Source organism: Oncorhynchus nerka, linkage group LG10, assembly GCF_034236695.1.
Source record: "Oncorhynchus nerka isolate Pitt River linkage group LG10, Oner_Uvic_2.0, whole genome shotgun sequence".
Taxonomy (NCBI): Eukaryota; Metazoa; Chordata; class Actinopteri; order Salmoniformes; family Salmonidae; genus Oncorhynchus; species Oncorhynchus nerka.
Window position 1 is genome coordinate 61,999,564 of NC_088405.1, and position 20,363 is coordinate 62,019,926.

Sequence of the window (20,363 nt, forward strand, 5' to 3'; positions counted from 1 at the left end):
GTGGTTTCTTCCTTTCAGGTTATGTCGATATAGGACTAATTTTACTGTGGATATAGATACTTTTGTACCTGTTTCCTCCAGCATCTTCACAAGGTCCTTTGCTGTTGTTCTGGGATTGATTTGCACTTTTTGCACCAAAGTACATTCATCTCTAGGAGACAGAACGCCTCTCCTTCCTGAGCGGTGTGATGGCTGCGTGGTCCCATGGTGTTTATACTTGTGTACTATTGTTTGTACAGATGAACGGGGTACTTTCAGGCATTTGGAAATTGCTCCCAAGGATGAACCAGACTTGTGGAGGTCTGCAATTCTTTTTCTGAGGTCTTGGCTGATTTCTTTTGATTTTCCAATGATGTCAAGCAAAGAGGCACTGAGTTTGAAGGTAGGCCTTGAAATACTTCCACAGGTACACCTCCAATTGACTCAAATGATGTCAATTAGCCTATCAGAAGCTTCTAAAGCCATGACATAATTTTCTGGAATTGTTCAAGCTGTTTAAAGGCACAGTCAACTTAGTGTATGTAAACTTCTGAACCACTGGAATATTTGTTGGAAAAATGACTTGTGTCATGCACAAAGTAGATGTCCTAACCGACTTCCCAAAACTATAATTTGTTACCAGGAGATTTGTGATTGAAAAACGAGTTTTAATGACTCCAACCTAAGTGTATGTAAACTTCCGACTTTATCTGTATTTTTTAACTCCAATCACATATAGGACATATGGACAATTATTTCCTTAGCTATTAATCATGCCAACACATTTCTTTTTCAACCTATAATCTTCTGTTCTCTATCCATGACCACACTGACCCCACTTAACAAGATATAAGATGGAAAGAAAGAGTTTTATTGATGCTGAGAATAGAATGTAATTATTTTTTTATAACATTACTAAACTTTACTTGTGGTTTTTATGGAAAGTTTTCTTAATGTTATGAGAACAACTTGAGAACATTACTTTAAATAGAGACTTTATTTAACCAGGCAAGTCAGTTAAGAACACATTCTTATTTTCAATGACAGCCTAGAAACAGTGTGTTAACTGTCTTGTTTAGGGGCAGAATGACAGATTTTTACCTTGTCAGCTTGGAGATTCAATCTTGCAACCTTTCGGTTACTGGTCCAACACTCTAACCACTAGGCTACCTGCCGCCCCAACCATGAGAAAATCTGTAGGAAATTCAGTACTTCAGCATATCATTTCCTACAGATTTTCTCATGGTTCCCTATTAACCTAAAGTTGATCAGCATTAAAATGAAAATCCCCATTAAAATGTATCCCGTTTCAACTAGAGATATGTTTGTTGCATGCTGCGTTGATATCAACCTTCTGCATCTGGATTGGAAGGTGGCAGAGCTGCAGCAGTGTTTGTCAGACCAGGAGATTCCAAAAATTGGTCTTATCACGGAAATATCTGTAGTGTCTTCCCCTCTTTGGAAAGGTGAGACTCTCACAATGGTGTTTTCCATTTAGCTCTACGAGTGTCAGGGGACTCGTCTGAAGCCAATACTGCCGATCTGCCAGTAGTGTCTGAACAGTTTGGGCTACACACTAATATGACCACACCATCAAAAGGTTAGACTCTCTTGTTTTGCTCTAGGATGCCCACAAGTCTCACAAGACTCATCTGAAGGTAACCCTGTACCAGATTTTTTTATTATGAAAGTACTTTAGTGCCAAAATGGGTTAAATATGGGTAAAAAATATAGAAATCATTTTCTGAACTCTCAGACATAGGACAGGCACTTCAAAACATAATCCAAAAATAAATACAAATGATCTGTTTTGACATGATGAATATGTCATTCAATGTGTTTCTATAGGCTAATAGCAGTAAGGCCAAATTCAATGTTTCATCAAATGACATTCTAAATCAAATAGCTAAATGATCCTTAGTATGACCTTCTTAAAAATTCCATATGTTAGCGTAGTAGAAACCCAGCCCCGGGCCCTTAGACCTTCTATTAACATTCTTGGAACAATTTGAGAACATGACTTTAAATAGAACCATGAGAAAACTTGTAGAGAATCATTATGCTAAAGTACTGAAATTCCCACAGAATATTTTTTTAACCTTCTCTGAACTATTTGAGAACATTCCCCATGATAAACCAGTTGGAGAACGTTCCTAGAACATTACCAACATTTAAATTTGAATGTTTAGGAAACATTCAGTTAAAGTAATGAAATACCAAGAAAACAATGTTTTCTTGTCATGTTCCTTAAATGTGATGAGAACGTTCCAAAGCCAAGCAACTATCCTACACCATTCCAAGAAAGTTGTGGGAAGGTTATATGCAAAATAACCATAGGACACAAAAATCACCTCCGAATGTTGTGCTAGCTGGGTTGAGACCCTTCTTTCAGAGTCACTGAGATCTCTTCTTCTAACCATGGTAGCCAAAATAATGGGCAACTGGGCATTGTTATACATGGGACCACGCCTGTGTGGAAGTACCTGCTTACAATATACTATGTAATCCTAATTTAATCAAGTGTGTCATGACGTTGCCCTCTTTGGGTACAGCGAGAACCATCCCCCGCTCTCTGCTCCTACAACCAGACTGCTGTGGTCAGAGAGAGGTCGTAAATTCCTGAGGAGAGGATCTCCTCATGGCCACACAGTATAACGACAGAGTGAATTTTCATAGAGAACAAAGGAATTTCTTCCACCTCATAGAACTTGAGGTCCGAACAACATTTATGTTCCGGAGAAGGTATAAAAGATCGGGGAAGAATCCAGCTACGAACTGGTCCGTTTGTTACAACTTGGGGAAGCTCATGGGAGACGGTGTGGCCACATTACCATAACGCTGTTTATATAATAGCCTCAGATATGAGGTTTACCTCTAATTGTTGTATAAGATGAATGAGTGAGTATGATACTGTTTGTAAAATTGTGTAATGTGATTTTTGACTGTTTAATGAAGGAAACTCCAATTCCCTTTTGAGTTGAACTAAATCAGAGGACGAAAACTCTCCAACAGAAACAAACTTTTCAACAAAGATCCCGACGACACACTGAGCGTAAATATATATATTGATTGTAATTGTTCCCAAATGAGTGAGCGTTCATGTGCAAAGGATTAGCATTTCAATTGTTATAATTATCAACTTTGTAGTGTCTCATCTCAGTTGACCCCCACTTCCCCTTTTGTCCACCAAGCCGCGATACCGGTTTATCCCACTAGGGAAACTCTGTTTTCATTTCCTTGTAACTATCTGCTGTTAGTTCATGCATTTCTGTAAATTACTTAGTTAGTAAATAAATTATTTAAGACAATTGATGTATGTATGACTCATAGTGAAGACTGGGTTCGTGCAGATAACAACAATTAATGACGTTTGGAATGAGACTAACGTGAAGTAAAGTAAATAATTAATTAATTTGAAGACTAATTGATCAGATATAAAATATCTGAAAGGTTATATTAGGAAATTATAACTTTGTAATCTGAATATTTTCCTTGGTGCCCCGACTTCCTAGTTAATTACAGTTACATGATTAATCAGTTTGATCGCGTAATACTAATTACAGAGAATCTTTGATAAAAACCAAGTCTTCAATTTAATGATAGTAAAGACACGACAAGTGTTTCCTTTATTTTGGCAGTTACCTGGAAAAGAAGCCACACGGTGTAAGGTATTACTACTACACTGTCTGCTACATTGTCTATTGTGAGCATCGGGATCGTGCATCACTTCCTGGAGTTCAACAGTATCAATTTGAAGGACAAAGAGCCAACTGGGAGCCAACTGGAGTCACTTTCTTCTTCTTCTGCTTGCGTTTTTAGAGCAACAAGAATGAAGCACTGTATGCAATTATCTGAGAATCTGACCCGTTTTTTAATGAGCGATTCTTCGGTTTATTCATCATCTGAGACACACAGGGCATTCTTCAAAGGCAAGCTACGGCTCTCCTTCCCAGGTTTAACAAGTTGAGGAAAAAGGGGTCTCTCATTGGTCTATGCAGCACTGTATGAACAGTGCTGGATACTGTCATGTCCTTCAGATGTCATGTCAAATGTACTGTACGTAGGTTTCTATTACTGCCAAAAGTAGCACAGTGACCAGAACTTGCTGGCAGTGAACAGCGTAGCTACAGTGACACAGTCATGACCTTCCATCTATTCCCTTAGTCTCCAGTTGGGCTCTCTCTCCATTGCTCTCTCTCACTTTCTCTCTTGCTCTCTCTCTGTCTCACACACACACACACACACACACACACACACACACACACACACACACACACACACAGACAAACAAAAACACGTCTGGCCTGTACATAGTTTGTCCTAGCTTCTCCTTTATTATTGCCTCACCATCTCTCTCCCTGTCTAATTGCTGTAGGCAGGAATGCCCGCGGGAGCAGCAGGGAGGTTCTGCATTATTCAACACAGACTGCCAACCAAAGGCCTTAAAACTGCGGCTTTTGAGAAATACACAGGCAGACTCACACACACTCTTATTAATAATCTAAACCCTTTTCTTCCATAGTGCTGCCTGCCTGGTCGATGAGGAGGACGCGTGTGACTGTATTATCACATGTTCAAGTGTGGGCATGTGCTCCAATTCAAGTAGTGTGTGTGTGTGTGTGTGTGTGTGTGTGTGTGTGTGTGTGTGTGTGTGTGTGTGTGTGTGTGTGTGTGTGTGTAAAGATTCCTGAGTGTTTTAAATCATTGTCTCATATAACGTTGGATGGTTCACATGCCACTTACTGTGAAAACATTTGATAATTTTTTACTGTTTACTGACTACAGTTGCTTATGTTATGACTGTTAACTAAGATTAAGTATTAGGTGGCAGTTAATGATTGATAATAAGATTTGTAGGTCTTGTGGGCATTAAACCCCATAGAAGGAAACTCAAAACTCACCACATGAAGAATTTTGTTTTCTGTCTCATACACCGTGCAGTCCTGCAAGACAATTAAAACCAGTTAGAGAACTAATGTTTTTTTTAAACATTAAAATAAAACAGAGCTCCTATCAGATGAGACAGATGCAAATATCCCAAGTGCAGTGAAATGAATTTAGTTGGCAGACTGTCTCTTGAGAGTATTTAAAACAGGAAAGTTATTTTCAGTCGGCCTTCATCTTATTCCCGACAAAACTAACAGAATTATAAAATGGAGGTATATAGCCAAGTGTTCTGTCGGAGACATATTGATGCACTAACTAGTTCATTAATTCCCTAACCTTTACCCACCCCTGGACAACTCACCTGCTGTACTATGGTGGTTAACTCCAGGCACAGTTGAACAATATTGTTCTTCAGTAAGGAGTACTCTGTCACACTGACAAATGGGGATCTGGCAAGAGGGAAGAAAGTACAATATGCAGGGATCAGACATCAGAGGATAGGAGAGGGCAGAGCAGTCCGTGAGATATAGAAAATAAACATCTCTGCATAAGACAGTACTTGCCTTCCCCAACAACTTTACAATGAAAGAGAACCATATATAAACTATTAGGCATACGCAAATGAAGTTCCTCTGGGGAAAATAAGCTACTCTAAGTCTAACAAAACTGGGATGTTCCGATGCATCAATCTCAACCCCCGAAGCTGAGATGTAACACCCACCTGTCCAGCCAGGCCAGCAGGTTCTTGGCTGCTCCGATGAGGTCCACCACAGAGGTGAGGAAGTCGTTGGGCAGCCTGCGTGAGGCCCGGCCATCATAATGGCCACCTCGACGCCTCCCTGTGATGAAGTTCTGCAGGTTCTTGGCTGAGGCATTGAGCTTGTGGGATAGGGTACGCAGGTTCTCAGTCTCCAGACCGTAGTTCTGGAACAGAGCGTACAGTACCCTTAGACCATGGTCCAGTATGCTCCCAGAAGTGTTTGACTTTAAAGTTCAAATGTGGATACATTAAGTTCACGTGGAGAAATAACAGTAACTTGCAATGACATTGTGGTGTGACTGACATATTCAGTACTTGTATTAGAAAGCTCATACAGAACAGTGCTGCAGCAAATGTATAGTGCATATAAGATCTAAATGCCAGAGATATATAGAGACAAATCCCTTCAGTCACATAATCTCAGATAATCTCAGATTTCCCTCTTAATTTATCTAACCAGGTGGACAGCTTTATCCTTTGGATCTAGAGTTATTCAAGTAAACATAAAGGGATGCTTGCCTCATCATAGACACAATGAAGACCACTCATCTGTCATACTCGTTATCACAATAGTGTGTCTGTTAGAGATGTGTGCCTGTGTGTGAACAGTTGTCTCTGATTCTCCGTGTCTAGTCAACATTAGTCACTGTCACCATGGAGAAATACCTCCTTCCTGTCTAACCCACAACAATGTAGCTAGGCCCAGCCCAGCCCAGTTGCCATGGTGACTCCTGGCTTTGTCACTCTTAATTACAACAAGCCCAGTGTTTCCATAGCTTTTTCTTCCCTTATTGATTTTCCTCTTTCATTCAAAATATCAAAGTAATGTGCTGCTGTCTGATCAGGCTGCTCTTTATGGGGGCTTCTCCATCGCTAGTCACCTATTTACGTCAATGCAGAGGATGACAAGGGATAAAAGGTGGGGGAGAATTAAATATGTTATACTGTACATCCATGCAAATAAGCTAAGCGGCACAATAATAAGGCCTTGTTCTTGGCAGTCGACACACTGTAGAGGAAACACACCATTATGCTGCTAGGTGGTGGTGAGTACTGACCAGCTCAGCCATTTCCCTGCTACCTTCCTTTCAGTGAGCCATTCAGGCAGAGAGAGGCGTCACTGCATGGAGGGGACACTTTCCTCTGATGGCTGTAATGTCTTTTGTAATTTGGTGGGAGCAAAATCCCTATTACATCAACAACTCAGCAGCAGAGCCCTGTCTGTCTGTCTGTCTGTCTGTCTGGTCACTGCCGACTGATGAACAATTATCTAACTCCCAGCAATAACCGACACTCCGTTTGATGTCAAAGTGAGTCAGCGGTCACACTGAAACTAAGCCTGCATTGTCTTTCAATCCATCACACTCACATAATCAACCCAGGAAAGATAAATTAATTTCAACAATTGATCTGCAGAGAGTCTTGTCTTACACAAGCAGAGCAGAGGGACTGAGACCTATTCAGCATACATCCGTTTTGGTCAGGCCACTAATAAGGCAGTGTGTGTGTGTGCGTGTGCGTGACCACGTCCGTGTCCTGTCTCTCCTGTCCCCTCCACCTGTAGGTCTCCTCCAGTACAGTCATTACTCATGTCAGCCTCCTCTCAGCAGAGTGACGCAATGTTCAGCTGTAGTGCACTTTGCCAGGATCAATGGGGACATGTCCCAGCATTCAATGATAATCACAGCACATCACTATAATGGAGATGGGATGCAGAACACACACTATACTGTCTTAGCACATATGCACATGTTCACAGACTCATACACACACGCTCACACAGTCGCAAACTTATACTATAGCCCCCTATGTGAACATAAAGGAGGAACATTCTGCTCAACATTCACACACATTCTGAAACACACACCCAGGCAGCCCCCATCAGACCATCTAATTAACAGACACAGATAACATGTGTGTGGTTGTCTGTGTGGAGATGTTGGGTCTCAGGCAGTCCAGGCACTCTAATGATGTTCTGCTGCAGGCCGCTCTGTCACAAGGAATCACACACTAACCTCAGCTAGCTCCACACACACCTCACACACAGGCAGCCTCTCACACACACACACGCGCGCACACACACACTCCCTCCCAGCTGCTGCTGTCTAGGCCTATGGATCTATTATCAGACACTTCCTCAGCCCATCAGAGAGGACGTGTGCTGTGTGGTCCCTCTCTGAATCAGTCAAGTTAATACAGAGCTCTTAGCTCGCTCTAACAGGGCTCTTCCCATGCCCACGCCTGATTCTCTCTGTATGAGTCATCATACACCAAGACTAACGACACCCATTACATGTCTCCCTTACTGATGCACACAGCACAGGCTCCTCCCGCTCCGCCTCTAATCAGCACAGGCTCCTCCCGCTCCACCTCTAATCAGCCCAGACTCCCCCCGCTCCACCTCTAATCAGCCCAGACTCTCCCGCTCCACCTCTAATCAGCCTTGGCTCCTCCCGCTCCACCTCTATCAGCACATGCTCCTCCCACTCCACCTCTGTCAGCACAGGCTCCTCCGGCTCCACCACTAATCAGCACAGTCTCCTCCCACTCCACCTCTATCTAGGAAAAAAGGATACAATTCACCAATGAATCTGAATTAGCCTTTAGCTCCAACGGACACAAATCATCGCCGCGACTCTGGCCCTAGCCTCAGCTCTACCTCTCTAGCCCTGGTCACTGAGCACTGCTGCTGCCTCTCTCCTCTACTCCTTGTTACTCAGCAGATAACACTGATGACGGCTGTAGATAATAAAGCGACACTTTCTACTGACCTTTTATTGTCTTCAATCTTGTCTGTCATGCCTTGTCTCTCAAACGGTGCACAAACAGATCTAGCAACTAGGCTAGCTGGACATCTCCTGCACGTCCACCGTGTTTCTCTAGTTGGAGCACTGGTTTGGTTGCACTGGACTGCACTGGCTTGGTTGCACTGGAAGGCATCGATAGTAAAGTTATTCTGTCATGTCCGTAAACAAGAGGTCTAACTCTACAGCCCTTTGCCCTGACCATCTCTCCTGACTCCAGCCCTGCATGTCTAGATGAACTCCTCACCAGGGCACAGAGTAGGTCCACAGCCTCCAGGATGAGCTCCTGGTGTCCGATGCGGGTGACCCCCAGCTCCTCCAGCTCCTGGTGGGTGATGTGGAGAAGCTGCTCCCCGTTGATCTTCTCCCTCTCAAAGTTTTTAATGTACTGCTGCAGACAGTCATCCAGGCCTGCATGGGGGACACACAATGAGGGGGGAATCTATGTTAGGCACACCTTTGTTCTAATAGTATGTCTTTGTCTCCTTTACTGTCAACATCTAACTCATTCACTAGGTGTATGGAATGCAGATTGTGCTGATTTATTTAGAATTATTTAAGTTTGAAATATACCATGAAAGCTATAAATATAACAGAGTTGTATAAAGTGCTGTGTGATTGGCAGATTCAGACTAATTGCTGTAAAAAAGAAGAAGATTTGTAACCCCTACCAGGCTACTTTGACTCTAAAAACTCATCTTCCAATTCAGTCATTTTTTGTGTTAATTCCTACATAATACCAGAAGCATGCTTTCAACCATTCACGTTTCAACTCCAGAGAACTGAACAGAACCAGTCTACCAGTTGAGCTGCTCTTTGTGTAGAGCAGAACATAACGGGGGAAGAGAGAAACGGGACTAGTCTAGGAGATAAACCACTCTCACCACAGCGTATTAAAGCCATCCTTATCAGAGCACAGCAGAGCCACACAGACACACAGAGTCCACTGCAGCATTCTGTGTTGGAGCCATGTACATCGGGCCAGGCGGCACAGAGAGAGAGAGAGAGAGAGAGAGAGAGAGAGAGAGAGAGAGAGGAGCCCAGAAAGCAGCAGAGCAGACTAGCAGAGTCTCGGCTTTCAACCACAGCATCCATCCATGGCTCCCGGGAGATGACTCATCTCCAGCCACAGAGCATATTGGAGAAGAGCAGGCCACAGCACAGAGCTGACCCACATTACACACACCGGCTGGGCCATGTCAACACACCAAAGCCCAGCACACACACATCCATGGCCACAGGCATTCAACAGGGGCCAAAATAGCCAGCTTGATGTTGCCTAGGTAGATCAAAGGATGATACATTCAGAGCCATATACAGATGACTCAGGGTACATCTATTCAATACTGACCTCGATCTATACAGTCTGTATAGTCAGGCAAATCATCTGAACTATGTTCCCCATTTGTATGTGGCGAACACTTGTCTTGCCGTCTCGTGTGCTGCTGCCCCGACCTCATTCTAAGTAACAGAATCGAGGCTCAATACGGGTCCTAAGAAATGTTTATCTGAGCACACAGTGGCCTTGACATAAAAATTGATGGCCTTGTGTGTGGGTGTGTTTGTGTCTCCACAGTACGTTCGTGGGAGTGAAATTTGTGAAAGCATGTGCGTATGTGTGTGTGTGTGTGTGTGTGTGTGTGGGGAGGGGGTTGTTTGTGTATGCATGTGCATTTGTGTGTGTGTGTGTGGGGGGAGGGGGTTGTTTGTGTATGCATGTGCATTTGTGTGTGTGCATGTGTGTGTGTGTGGGGGGGGTTGTTTGTGTATGCATGTGCATTTGTGTGTGCGTGTGTGTGTGTGTGGGGGGGGGGGTTTGTGTATGCATGTGCATTTGTGAGTGGGGGGGTTGTTTGTGTATGCATGTGCATTTGTGTGTGCGTGCGCACGTTCATGCATCCATATAGAGTAATGATCATCAATGGCTGCCCTTGACACATGTTTTGTTTGCAGTTTCACATGTGGAATAGCTGTTTTCACATGTGAAGTCATATTTTCACATGTATTAAATTTAAAGGTCACATGTTAACACCACCTCTTCACATGTGAGAAAAAAAAAGAATTACAGTTGCACATGTGAAATTCGCAGTTTCACATGTTAGAAGACTCCACATGTGAAAATCTCACTTTCACCTATGGAATTGCATTTTAACAAGTAGAAAACAATCACGTGAAAATCTCATTTGTAGTTTCACATGTGAAAACCATTCACATGTGAAAATCAAATTTGCAGTTTCACATGTAAGAAACCAGCACATGTGAAAATCTAACTTTCACATTTGGAAACTTACATGTGGTGTTGAAATAGTGTTACTCACCAAACATGAAAAGGTGGTGTTAACATGTTGCAGTAGCAATGTTTCCACATATGGCATTGAAATGTATGTAATACCATTCTGTAACAAGTTAACTTAGCCTACCAGAGTATAACAAATGAAGTGCGTTAAAAACATGTTTTTAAAATGATTTCTGAGCCATTAATTTGGAGTGTTACTGTTGCAGCCGCAGGCCACTCTTCTTCATACCTTGGTTAGTGACTGTTAGAAGAAGCCAAGCGAAAATAACTCCTTGTTTATCCTCTTTAACCCTTTACACTCGTTGGAATTGACCTATATGGATAGGACTAAACTGAAATGATTCTTCACAGACGAAATCTGAAAAGCTTTTGCATAAGCATGGTAGCAATAGCGGAGGTACATAAAGATGGAGGCCCACATGCATTTACCACACATTTCTTCTTAAACAAAAACTTAGTGGATACCGACAAAACAAGACGTCATATCTGAATTCTGCCATCTATATGCACGTTTGCCATTGAAACGGAACAGTTTGGAGACTATAGGAAGATTATTCGACCAAAGTTGAGGACACAAGACTGAATCCAAACATTACACTGTTGATTATATTATACTGTACATTCACTCTACTTTTCGCGGCATTTGTTGTTAACGAAATCTGAAAATACTCTGGATACATGCAATAACATGATAAGAATATTCCTGGAAAATATGAGATAGGTGCAACATAAGACAAAAAAATGACAAGGTTTGAGTGAGAGGACTAACAGGTGTCTCCAAGTGGCCACACAGCTCTCCAAAGTGTGCATAGCTCCTAAGTAATTTCAATGCACTTTAATGACTTAAAGAAGAGTCTTCAACTAAACGGTTATTTTTTGAGATATCCTAGTTGTACCGTTGAGGAACTAGGGCAAGCACACTTGTAGTTGTTTTGTTTGGAACACAACGCTGCATGCCCGCGATCATACAATTACTTTTGTTGTTTACGCAACCCACAAATGGCCCATTATACATCTGGGTCAAGTGGGCATCATTTGAAAGCTTATTGTATTGCCAAAATGACTAGCTAAGTTATAAAATACGACCTTGCAGTGTTGTTCTTTCACAAGGCAGTTCAGAGAAATATCGTAATTTTGGTGCGTGTTGAAAAGAGTAATGAGTGAATTCAGGTGTGTGTTCCTCTGCGAATGTTCTTGACAATATACAAACATACGCTAATTCTGTTCAAAACGAGCCAGGGTACGACGCCATGTCACCTTGTAACTTTACATCAAACATAGTGATCATAAACGTTGATCAAAAATGACATTGACATTTTACCCAAGGGAATAATCCAGAGTCCTCAATGCCCTCAAAAACAGGTCAGTCCCTCCCTCTTACTCTCATTGGCATTGAACCTATTCTCACACACAGATAATTGTGGTTATGAAATAGATTAGGTACAGTTCAATTAGTTTGCCAACTGCCCTACCTTGATCCACAATGTTGGCGCGTAGTATGAATGCAAGGCATGCATTACCAAGGCAGGTTCGCTGTCCATGGTGCTAGTTTTTCATGAACGCAATCAACTGGTGCATTGGTGTGTGTGTGTGCGTGCCATGCTGTGCCTACCTGTGTGTGTAGTGTCTAATATATAGACGCTGTTCTTTGTAACAAGAAGTGTAAAGCCATAATCATAGTATTACATAATCACAATGACATTAATTGAATTATATGGAAATGTGAAGTGCACATTTAGTCAGGTTTTTGGCTTGCTTGAATGACATCAAAGCGGTATTTATTATAATCCTCAACGTCTCATCTTTCCAAGTACATAGAGTTCTATTAATTTACAACATTTCCCTCACTCAGACAACAAAACATTTACTAAAGTTGCCCAATTAGCCGGAGGGATGGAGGTTACTTCTTGTCGCGTGCGATGCTCAAATTCAGAACAGCTGTCAGTCAAAACCAATGATGTATATAAACCCTGGATGACTAACAGGGGGCGCTGTATTGAAATCACTGCGCAGCCACCTTGGTACTCCTACTCCATTGTAAAAAAAAAAAAGATTTCGGAAACTATATAAAGGCATTTATGAATGTCTACATTCATTTTTGACACATGTATTCTATTACAGAAAACGTAATGCAAACTTTTCAATTATATGTTAGCTAAACATTTAAAAAAATAAAAAAATGTTACTAAGAAAAAATGTTACTCACTAATGTTACTGTCCCCAGTACAGCAAATAAATACTTAAATACATGTAATTCCATTCATTCCTATGGAGGACTGCTCTTACTTGGGAGTGCCAATATGGCCGACTTGTGTTTTCAGCGTCTCTCAATTGCCAATACATAGCAACGCAATCTAGGGTTCATACACATCATTAGTCAAAACCCATACAGCGCTGTGAAGTGAAGAGCCTGAACTCTGACGTAATTTAAAGCATGTTACTGTACAGCAACTGCGTTTATCAGTGCTCATACCTGCAATTTTCAACCCGTATATATGTGTAAAGGGCTACCATGTTAAAACTAGCGCTATCTTGACAGTTAACTCAAGTTCACTTTTTTGTCATTTTTGCGCACTTTTTTATGCATTGTCTGAAAGCGTTCAAAGTTCACTGAAAACAGCCAAGATACATCATATATACAACTAAAAAAAACAATGTGAGGTTAAAGAAAGTGTGTTTATAAATTTACCTGATTTTGCTTACTGTTACTTTGGACATGTCAATATGCAATTAGTCATGATTAATCACATCAACTACTGCAATAAACTCAATTATATTTTGTATCAATTGACAGCCCTACTTGACATTAAAATGGGAAAATGCACATGAAAGAATAGTGGTTTCTCATGGTGACTTCAATAATGGGTATTGTCCCTCTTGGTCTAATGGTCAACATGTTGGCTTCTCGCATGAGAGATCGGGGCACTAATGTCCACCCAGCTGAAAAAGAATATGTGAAATATATAATATCACAGGTCTCCCATGGGAGCAGCCAACATCCTGACCACTACAGTGCATTTGGAAAGTATTCAGACTTCTTCCCTTTTTCCACATTTTGTTACATTTACAGCCTTGTTCAGGTGCATCCTGTTTCCATTGATCATCCTTGATAAGTTTCTACAACCTGATTGGAGATCACCTGTGGTAAATTCAATTGATTGGACATGATTTGGAAAGGCACACACCTGTCAATGGTCCCAGAGTTGACAGTGCATGTCAGAGCAAAAACCAAGCCATGAGGTCGAAGGAATTGTCCTTAGAGCTCCGAGACAGGATTGTGTCAAGCCACAGATCTGGGGAAGGGTACCAAAAAATGTCTGCAGCATTGAAAGTTCCCAAGAAAACAGTGGCCTCCATCATTCTTAAATGGAAGAAGTTTGGAACCACCAAGACTCTTCCTAGAGCTGGCTGCCCAGCCAAACTTAGTAATCGGGGGAGAAGGGCCTTGGTCAGGGAGGTGACCAAGAACCCAATGGTCACTCTGACAGAGCTCCAGAGTTCCTCTGTGGAGATGGGATAACCTTCCAGAAGAACAACCATCTCTGCAGCACATCACCAATCAGGCCTTTATGGTAGAGTGGCCAGACGGAAGCCATTTCTCAGTAAAAGGCACATGACAGCCCGCTTGGAATTTCCCAAAAGGCACCTAAAGGACTCTCAGACCATGAGAAACAAAATGTTCTGGTCTGATGAAACCCAAATTGAACTATTTGACCTGAATGCCAAGCATCACATCTGGAGGAAACCTGACACCATCCCTACGGTGAAGCATGGTGGTGGCAGCATCATGCAGTGGGGATGTTTTTCAGCGACAGGGACTGGGAGACTAGTCAGGTTTGATGGAAAAATGAACAGAGCAAAGTACAGAGAGACCCTTGATGAAAACCTGCTCCAGAGCGCTCAGGATCTCAGACTGGGGTGTAGGTTCTCCTTCCAACAGGACAACGACCCTGAGCACACAGCCAAGACAATGCAGGACAGGCTTTGGGACAAGTCTCTGAATGTCCTTGAGTGGCTCAGCCAGAGCCCGGACTTGAAACTAATCGAATCATCTCTGGAGAGACCTGAAAATAGCTGTGCAGCAATGCTCCTCATCCATCCTGACAGAGCTTGAGAGGATCTGCAGAAAAGAATGTGAGAAACTCCTCAAATACAGGTGTGCCATGCTTGTAGCATCATACTCAAGAAAATTCAAGTCTGTAATCGCTGCCAAAGGTGCTTCAATAAAGTACTGAGTCTGAATACTGATGAAAATTTAATATTTCAGTTTTAGAAAAATAGAAACTGTTTTTGCTTTGTCATTATGGGGTCTTGTGTGTAGGTTAATGAGGGGGGGAAACGATTTAATAAATTTTAGAATAACAAATGTGGAAAAAGTCAAGGGGTCTGAATACTTTTCGAATGACTGTATGTGAAAGATCATACGTAGGCTATGTTTTTCCTACTTGACATTTTTTCCATGTGATTTGTTCAGGTGAAGATACATGTGAAACGTTGTTTTCCGAAAACCACGTGTCTGACTCGTGAAACTTTCACATCATTTTTCTTTCCATATGTGATATTTTTTTCATGCTTTTCTTGTAAGGGTGCTTTCATTTGATAGCTTGCCGCATGTGGAATTTCCATTCTGTTGCCTTCCTCTAGCTATCAAGGCTCCATGGCAACAGTTTCCTGGTGACCAAGAGGCAAGCCCCCTTGAAGAAGTGAATTATTCGCAGTATATTTCTTCATTTTTGTCCTCAGACCTATCACAGAATGAAATACAACAGGTATATAGTATTCATTCTAAATGACATCGACATTTTACCCAAAGGAATAATCCAGAGTCCTCAATGCCCTCAAAAACAGGTCAGTCCCTCCCTCTTACTCTCATTGGCATTGAACCTACTCTCACACACAGATAATTGTGGTTATGAAATAGATGAGGTACAGTTCAATTAGTTTGCCAACTGCCCTACCCTGGTCCACAAAGTTGGAATGTTGTATGAATACAAGGCATGCATTACCAAGGCAGCTTCGCTGTCCATGGTGCTAGTTTTTCATGAACGCCTCAACTTGTGTGTGTGTGTGTGTGTGTGTGTGTGTGTGTGTGTGTGTGTGTGTGTGCCTACTTGTGTGTGTAGTGTCTAATATATAGACAATGTTCTTTGTAACAAGGAGTGTAAAGCCCTTATTATAGAATTACATAATCACAATTATAGAATCTCTATTGCCCTAATGATTTTTTTTGGGGGGGGGGGGGAAATCAGGTGAGAGTTTCCCCTCATGACGGTGTCCACTGGCCACCTTTCAAAAACCACTCAAGAACAAGAGATTAAAAGCAACCAATAACACACAGTTTACGGTGTGGAGAGGGTGTGAATATTCTTTGCAGCTGTGGCAGCACAAAGACATTTATCAACTTGCATATCAGCATTCTCTGTGTCTCAGATTGCACATCAGCAACCATTCTGTCTCAAATGACCTTAGGATAGATATTAGACCGGCTCTGTTCTTTATGTCAGTTGTATTCTACCAGTCTTATAGACTGTCAAGATTTTGCTGTGTATTGGCGTCATCTGTTGGCCTACAGCATTGAATATAACAGATGACAAAGATGTCACCTTGCTTATGCACTTTCCATGGTGTTTGGGGTGGAGAATTTGAGACTGAACTGAAGTTCTTCTAGTTGTGTTGTGTATCAGCTGTACAGAAGTTGTGCCGTAGGCGAGCCCTGCCCTGCTGCGAAGGCTGTAAACACATCTGTGACAGCAGTGCCAGAAGCAAGCACGGTTATGCACTTCTGGACTGACACTTGGCTGGCAGAAACTACTGTATGTGGGAAAACATATCCCATGTCTGGGTTGACATCACAGCTTCTTTAGTTGGATGACAGTAAATCCTTGTGCCCTGGTGAGAGAGAACATGATCAGATCTATCTCACTTGGGTTTGGTTGTTACAGTAACTAAAATGTCTTTCTTTTGATCGTCATTCAACCCTTTGGATGTATAAGCATTAAGTTACTCATGCTCACCTTTCTTTCCAATGAAGGCTTGTTGTCAATTAGAGTTTCACCTCCAGAATGACAGAAGTCTGCCACTACTAACATAACAGTACACACAATCTGATTATGGCAGGTAATGTAGCGCAACAATTGTTTTGTCATCCACTTGGTCTTACCTAAGGGGTACTTCAACTCAGCTGTACTCTTAACCCACACTATATAATAAAAGCAACTATAGGTAGGTATATTTTCTCTCATAGAAATATGAATGTTAAGGCAGATAGTGGAGAACTCTTCAAAACACACTGAACATCGTAACGCCAACCATTTTGAGTTCGGTTAAGGCAAATCTTAAAGGTGAAATTGACAATTGTGGTTGCAAAAGCTGCCGTCCAGTTCGATTAGCTTGCAACCTGCAATGTGTTCCTTATCACTACCCACAATGATGGATTTTTGTAGCAATGTAAATCATAGTCTCTGTCAACGTATTATCAAATAAGGTAGGTTCGCTGTCCATGGTGCTAGTTTTGCAAACGCCTCAATTGATGCCAACACTTATTCAATCTGTGTGTGTGTGTGTGTGTGTGTGTGTGTGTGTGTGTGTGTGTGTGTGTGTGTGTGTGTGCGTTAGAGAGGGGGGGGGCACGCAGTCTTTATGGTATGAGGTAATCTACATGTGAACCTTTTATAGGTAAACTGACTGTTGAACACCTTTACACGTAGCATAATAAGTTGGTCTGAGTATCTGGTTGGTGTTCTACAAATGCGTAGCCTACATCAGGCCAGGGCGATAATTAGGAAACACTGAATAGCGCGCTTCTACATCAGGGTCGGATACACAAAATGGCACACGATCAATATTTCAATGCAAAGAATAGCAGCGTTTTAGCTCAAATCAGCCCCAATTTATTAAACCACGTATTCAGATAAAATATAACAAATTTACACATGTTAGTCGCTTCAAAATGTATTCTGTCAGTATCATGCCAATGAAAAGAAACATGTTTTATAATCATTACCTTTCATCCAATCCAGCACTTGCTTAGGTGTCCATTTGCTTATAGGTTCCATCACGAGGGCCATCATCGATGTCTTCAAATCCTTCCAACAAGGACTTGATAGAGCATGAAAATCGGGTGTCGCAAATCAGAAATGTTGCATCGGTATACCAGAGATCAAATAACATAAGTGCACCTTACTGGGTAAAGGCATGGCTGGTGACAGTATCCTGGGTACGGAATGCTATGGTGCAGTCCACGCGCTCACAGAAACGACTCAGCCGCCTCTCTCTCTCTCTCTCTCATACACACACACTCAACAGTAGCCTACCTGCCGACCCCACTGTACTGTGTAGAGAAGCGAGTCTCTCTCTGAGTGAGAAAGTCTTTCAACCCCTCCCTCCCCTGCACACCGCAGCATCACATGCTTCATTCCAGAGACACAGGGAATGGTGCAATAATATATAATTACCTGATGCCTTTATAGAGAAACATTGGCAGCTGAACGTAAGGAATAAAAATTAAGCATATTCTTATATTTTTTTAACCTTTTTATCAGGAATATGTTCAGCCCCTTAACTGTTTCCAGTTCCAACCAATATGAGTAGGAACAGAACCGAAGCCATTGTGTTTTAACCAATAGAAACCTAGTGATGCTTGCATCAATGCCTGTATGGGGGGGGGGGGGGGCATATTAAAACTGGGTCACCCTGCAATTTACATTGAAGTAATGACTCAAACAAAACATGCAAGATACAATTGAATGACAGTCTTTTTTTTCAGTTAGTTACAAATATCTCAGTTACTGTAAAACCACATCATGACAAATGCTGGGGTATGTGCTTATCATTTCTTTCTGATGTTCCCATGTCTTATTATATGGAAAAGACACATTTTGTAGATACTTATCGACCTATAGCCAAAATAACTACTACAACTACAATCAACTATATATGGTGTGAGCACACTACATGATTCTGTTGCACAACACATAACTACAGGCCCTCGAACTTCATTCCACTGAGTCCCACCAGGATATGGTTAATAATTCAGTCCTCACTGTGCAGGGTGATGATGACATCTTTCCCTGCTAAGCCTATTACTAACTCTTTGGAGATCTGACCATTTCTTGTATCTTTATTGAAGTCTCCCCATACGTCTCACTATATGGTGTAAAATGGCATCGAAATTCATAAACATGAACATTTGGTTCTGGTAAATTATCAGAGGCATGGGCACCATAATCATTGACCATTACCCACTCCTATGCTGCTCTAACAGTGCCATGCTAATAGTCCTTGGCTTGGCTGGTGTATGACCCAGTGGCTCCCGACAGGGTGTGAAGTGGTGGCATTGGCACTTGCTCCCCACACACACCGGTTTACTGTTAATCCTCTCCCAAGCAACATATACTAACCATGCTTAAAGTCACTCGATACTGGTTTTCACATGAGATGCACCCATCTAAAATAAAAATACATGCATTTCTAGCACATGCTATCATATAGTCACACTCACATAAACCTTGCCAGTCATACATCCCTGCCTTTGATGCCTAAGAGGGGGATTTCTGAAATAAAGCTACCCACCTGAGTCACTTGATATGATTGACAGTGATCTAGATGGATAGGCCTCCTCAGAGGTAAAATAACAACCTGTCATGGCTAAACCAGAAAGTGTCTGATATGCACCTTATGTTTAGTATACTTTTATACACTGAGTGGACAAAACATTAAGAACACCTGCTCTTTCCATTTCCATATTAGTATCACCTGTTAAATCCACTTCAATCAGTGTAGATGGAGGGGAGGAGACAGGTTAAAGAAGGATGTTTAAGCCTTGAGACAATTGAGACATGGCATGTGTATGTGTTCCATTCAGAGAAAAAAATATTTTTTGTGCCCTGGAACAGGGTATGGTAGTAGGTGCCAGGCGCACCTGCTTGTGTTAAGAACTGCAACGCTGCTGGGTTTTTCACACTCAACAGTTTCCTGTGTGTTTCAAGAATGGTCCACCATCCAAAGGACATTCAGCCAACTTGACACAACTGTGGGAAGCATTGGAGTCAACATGGGTCAGCATCCCTGTGGAATGCATTCGACACCTTGTAGAGTCCATGCCCCAATGAATTGAGACTGTTCTTAGGGCAAAGGGGGGTGGCGGGTGCAACTGAATAGTAGGAAGGTGTTCTTTAGCATATTCATGTATTCTATTCAGTCAGTTGCATCTAAGATTAAAAAGCGTTTCAAATTTGGCAGAGCTTGATATGTTGATCTGACACCGATGTGTGTAATGTGCTTTCTTGTCAAAATGTTATGTGACACTTGCAGTTAACATGCAATGTTTATGTATGACAGCAGGTGTCAATATTTTCCAACTCTTTCTGACAACCAAGATAGCAAAATAGCTATTTTTTACTGTTTAGTAATAGTCTGTGGTTATGACAATATAATTCCAGATTTGCAATATCTGTGAGGAATCATTTCTCAGAAACAAGAACCAAGATGCTTACAAGGACTAAGTTATCCCTCACCTTACAGTTTGTCTCCTCTTTGTCCTTCAACTTGAAAGCTTGGGATTGTCTCAGGCTCCCAAGTATTACATTATAGGAACTGGTCGCATTTATGAAGTAGATATTATGGACATTGTGGCATT

General features: G+C 41.8%; 1 protein-coding gene across 1 annotated transcript in view; it reads right to left on the reverse strand.

Moving 5' to 3' along the window:
• Positions 1–20,253, reverse strand: part of LOC115135757 (connector enhancer of kinase suppressor of ras 2-like) — a 56,424-nt gene extending 36,171 nt beyond the window's left edge. The window contains exons 1-5 of the mRNA XM_029670815.2: positions 17,730–20,253; positions 8,678–8,841; positions 5,588–5,790; positions 5,228–5,315; positions 4,881–4,922 (exon numbers count right to left, since the gene is read on the reverse strand). Coding sequence (XP_029526675.1) covers positions 4,881–4,922; positions 5,228–5,315; positions 5,588–5,790; positions 8,678–8,841; positions 17,730–17,796 — 564 coding nt within the window. The 5' untranslated portion in view covers positions 17,797–20,253. The remainder of the gene's footprint in view (positions 1–4,880; positions 4,923–5,227; positions 5,316–5,587; positions 5,791–8,677; positions 8,842–17,729) is intronic.
• Positions 20,254–20,363: the final 110 nt, after the last annotated feature.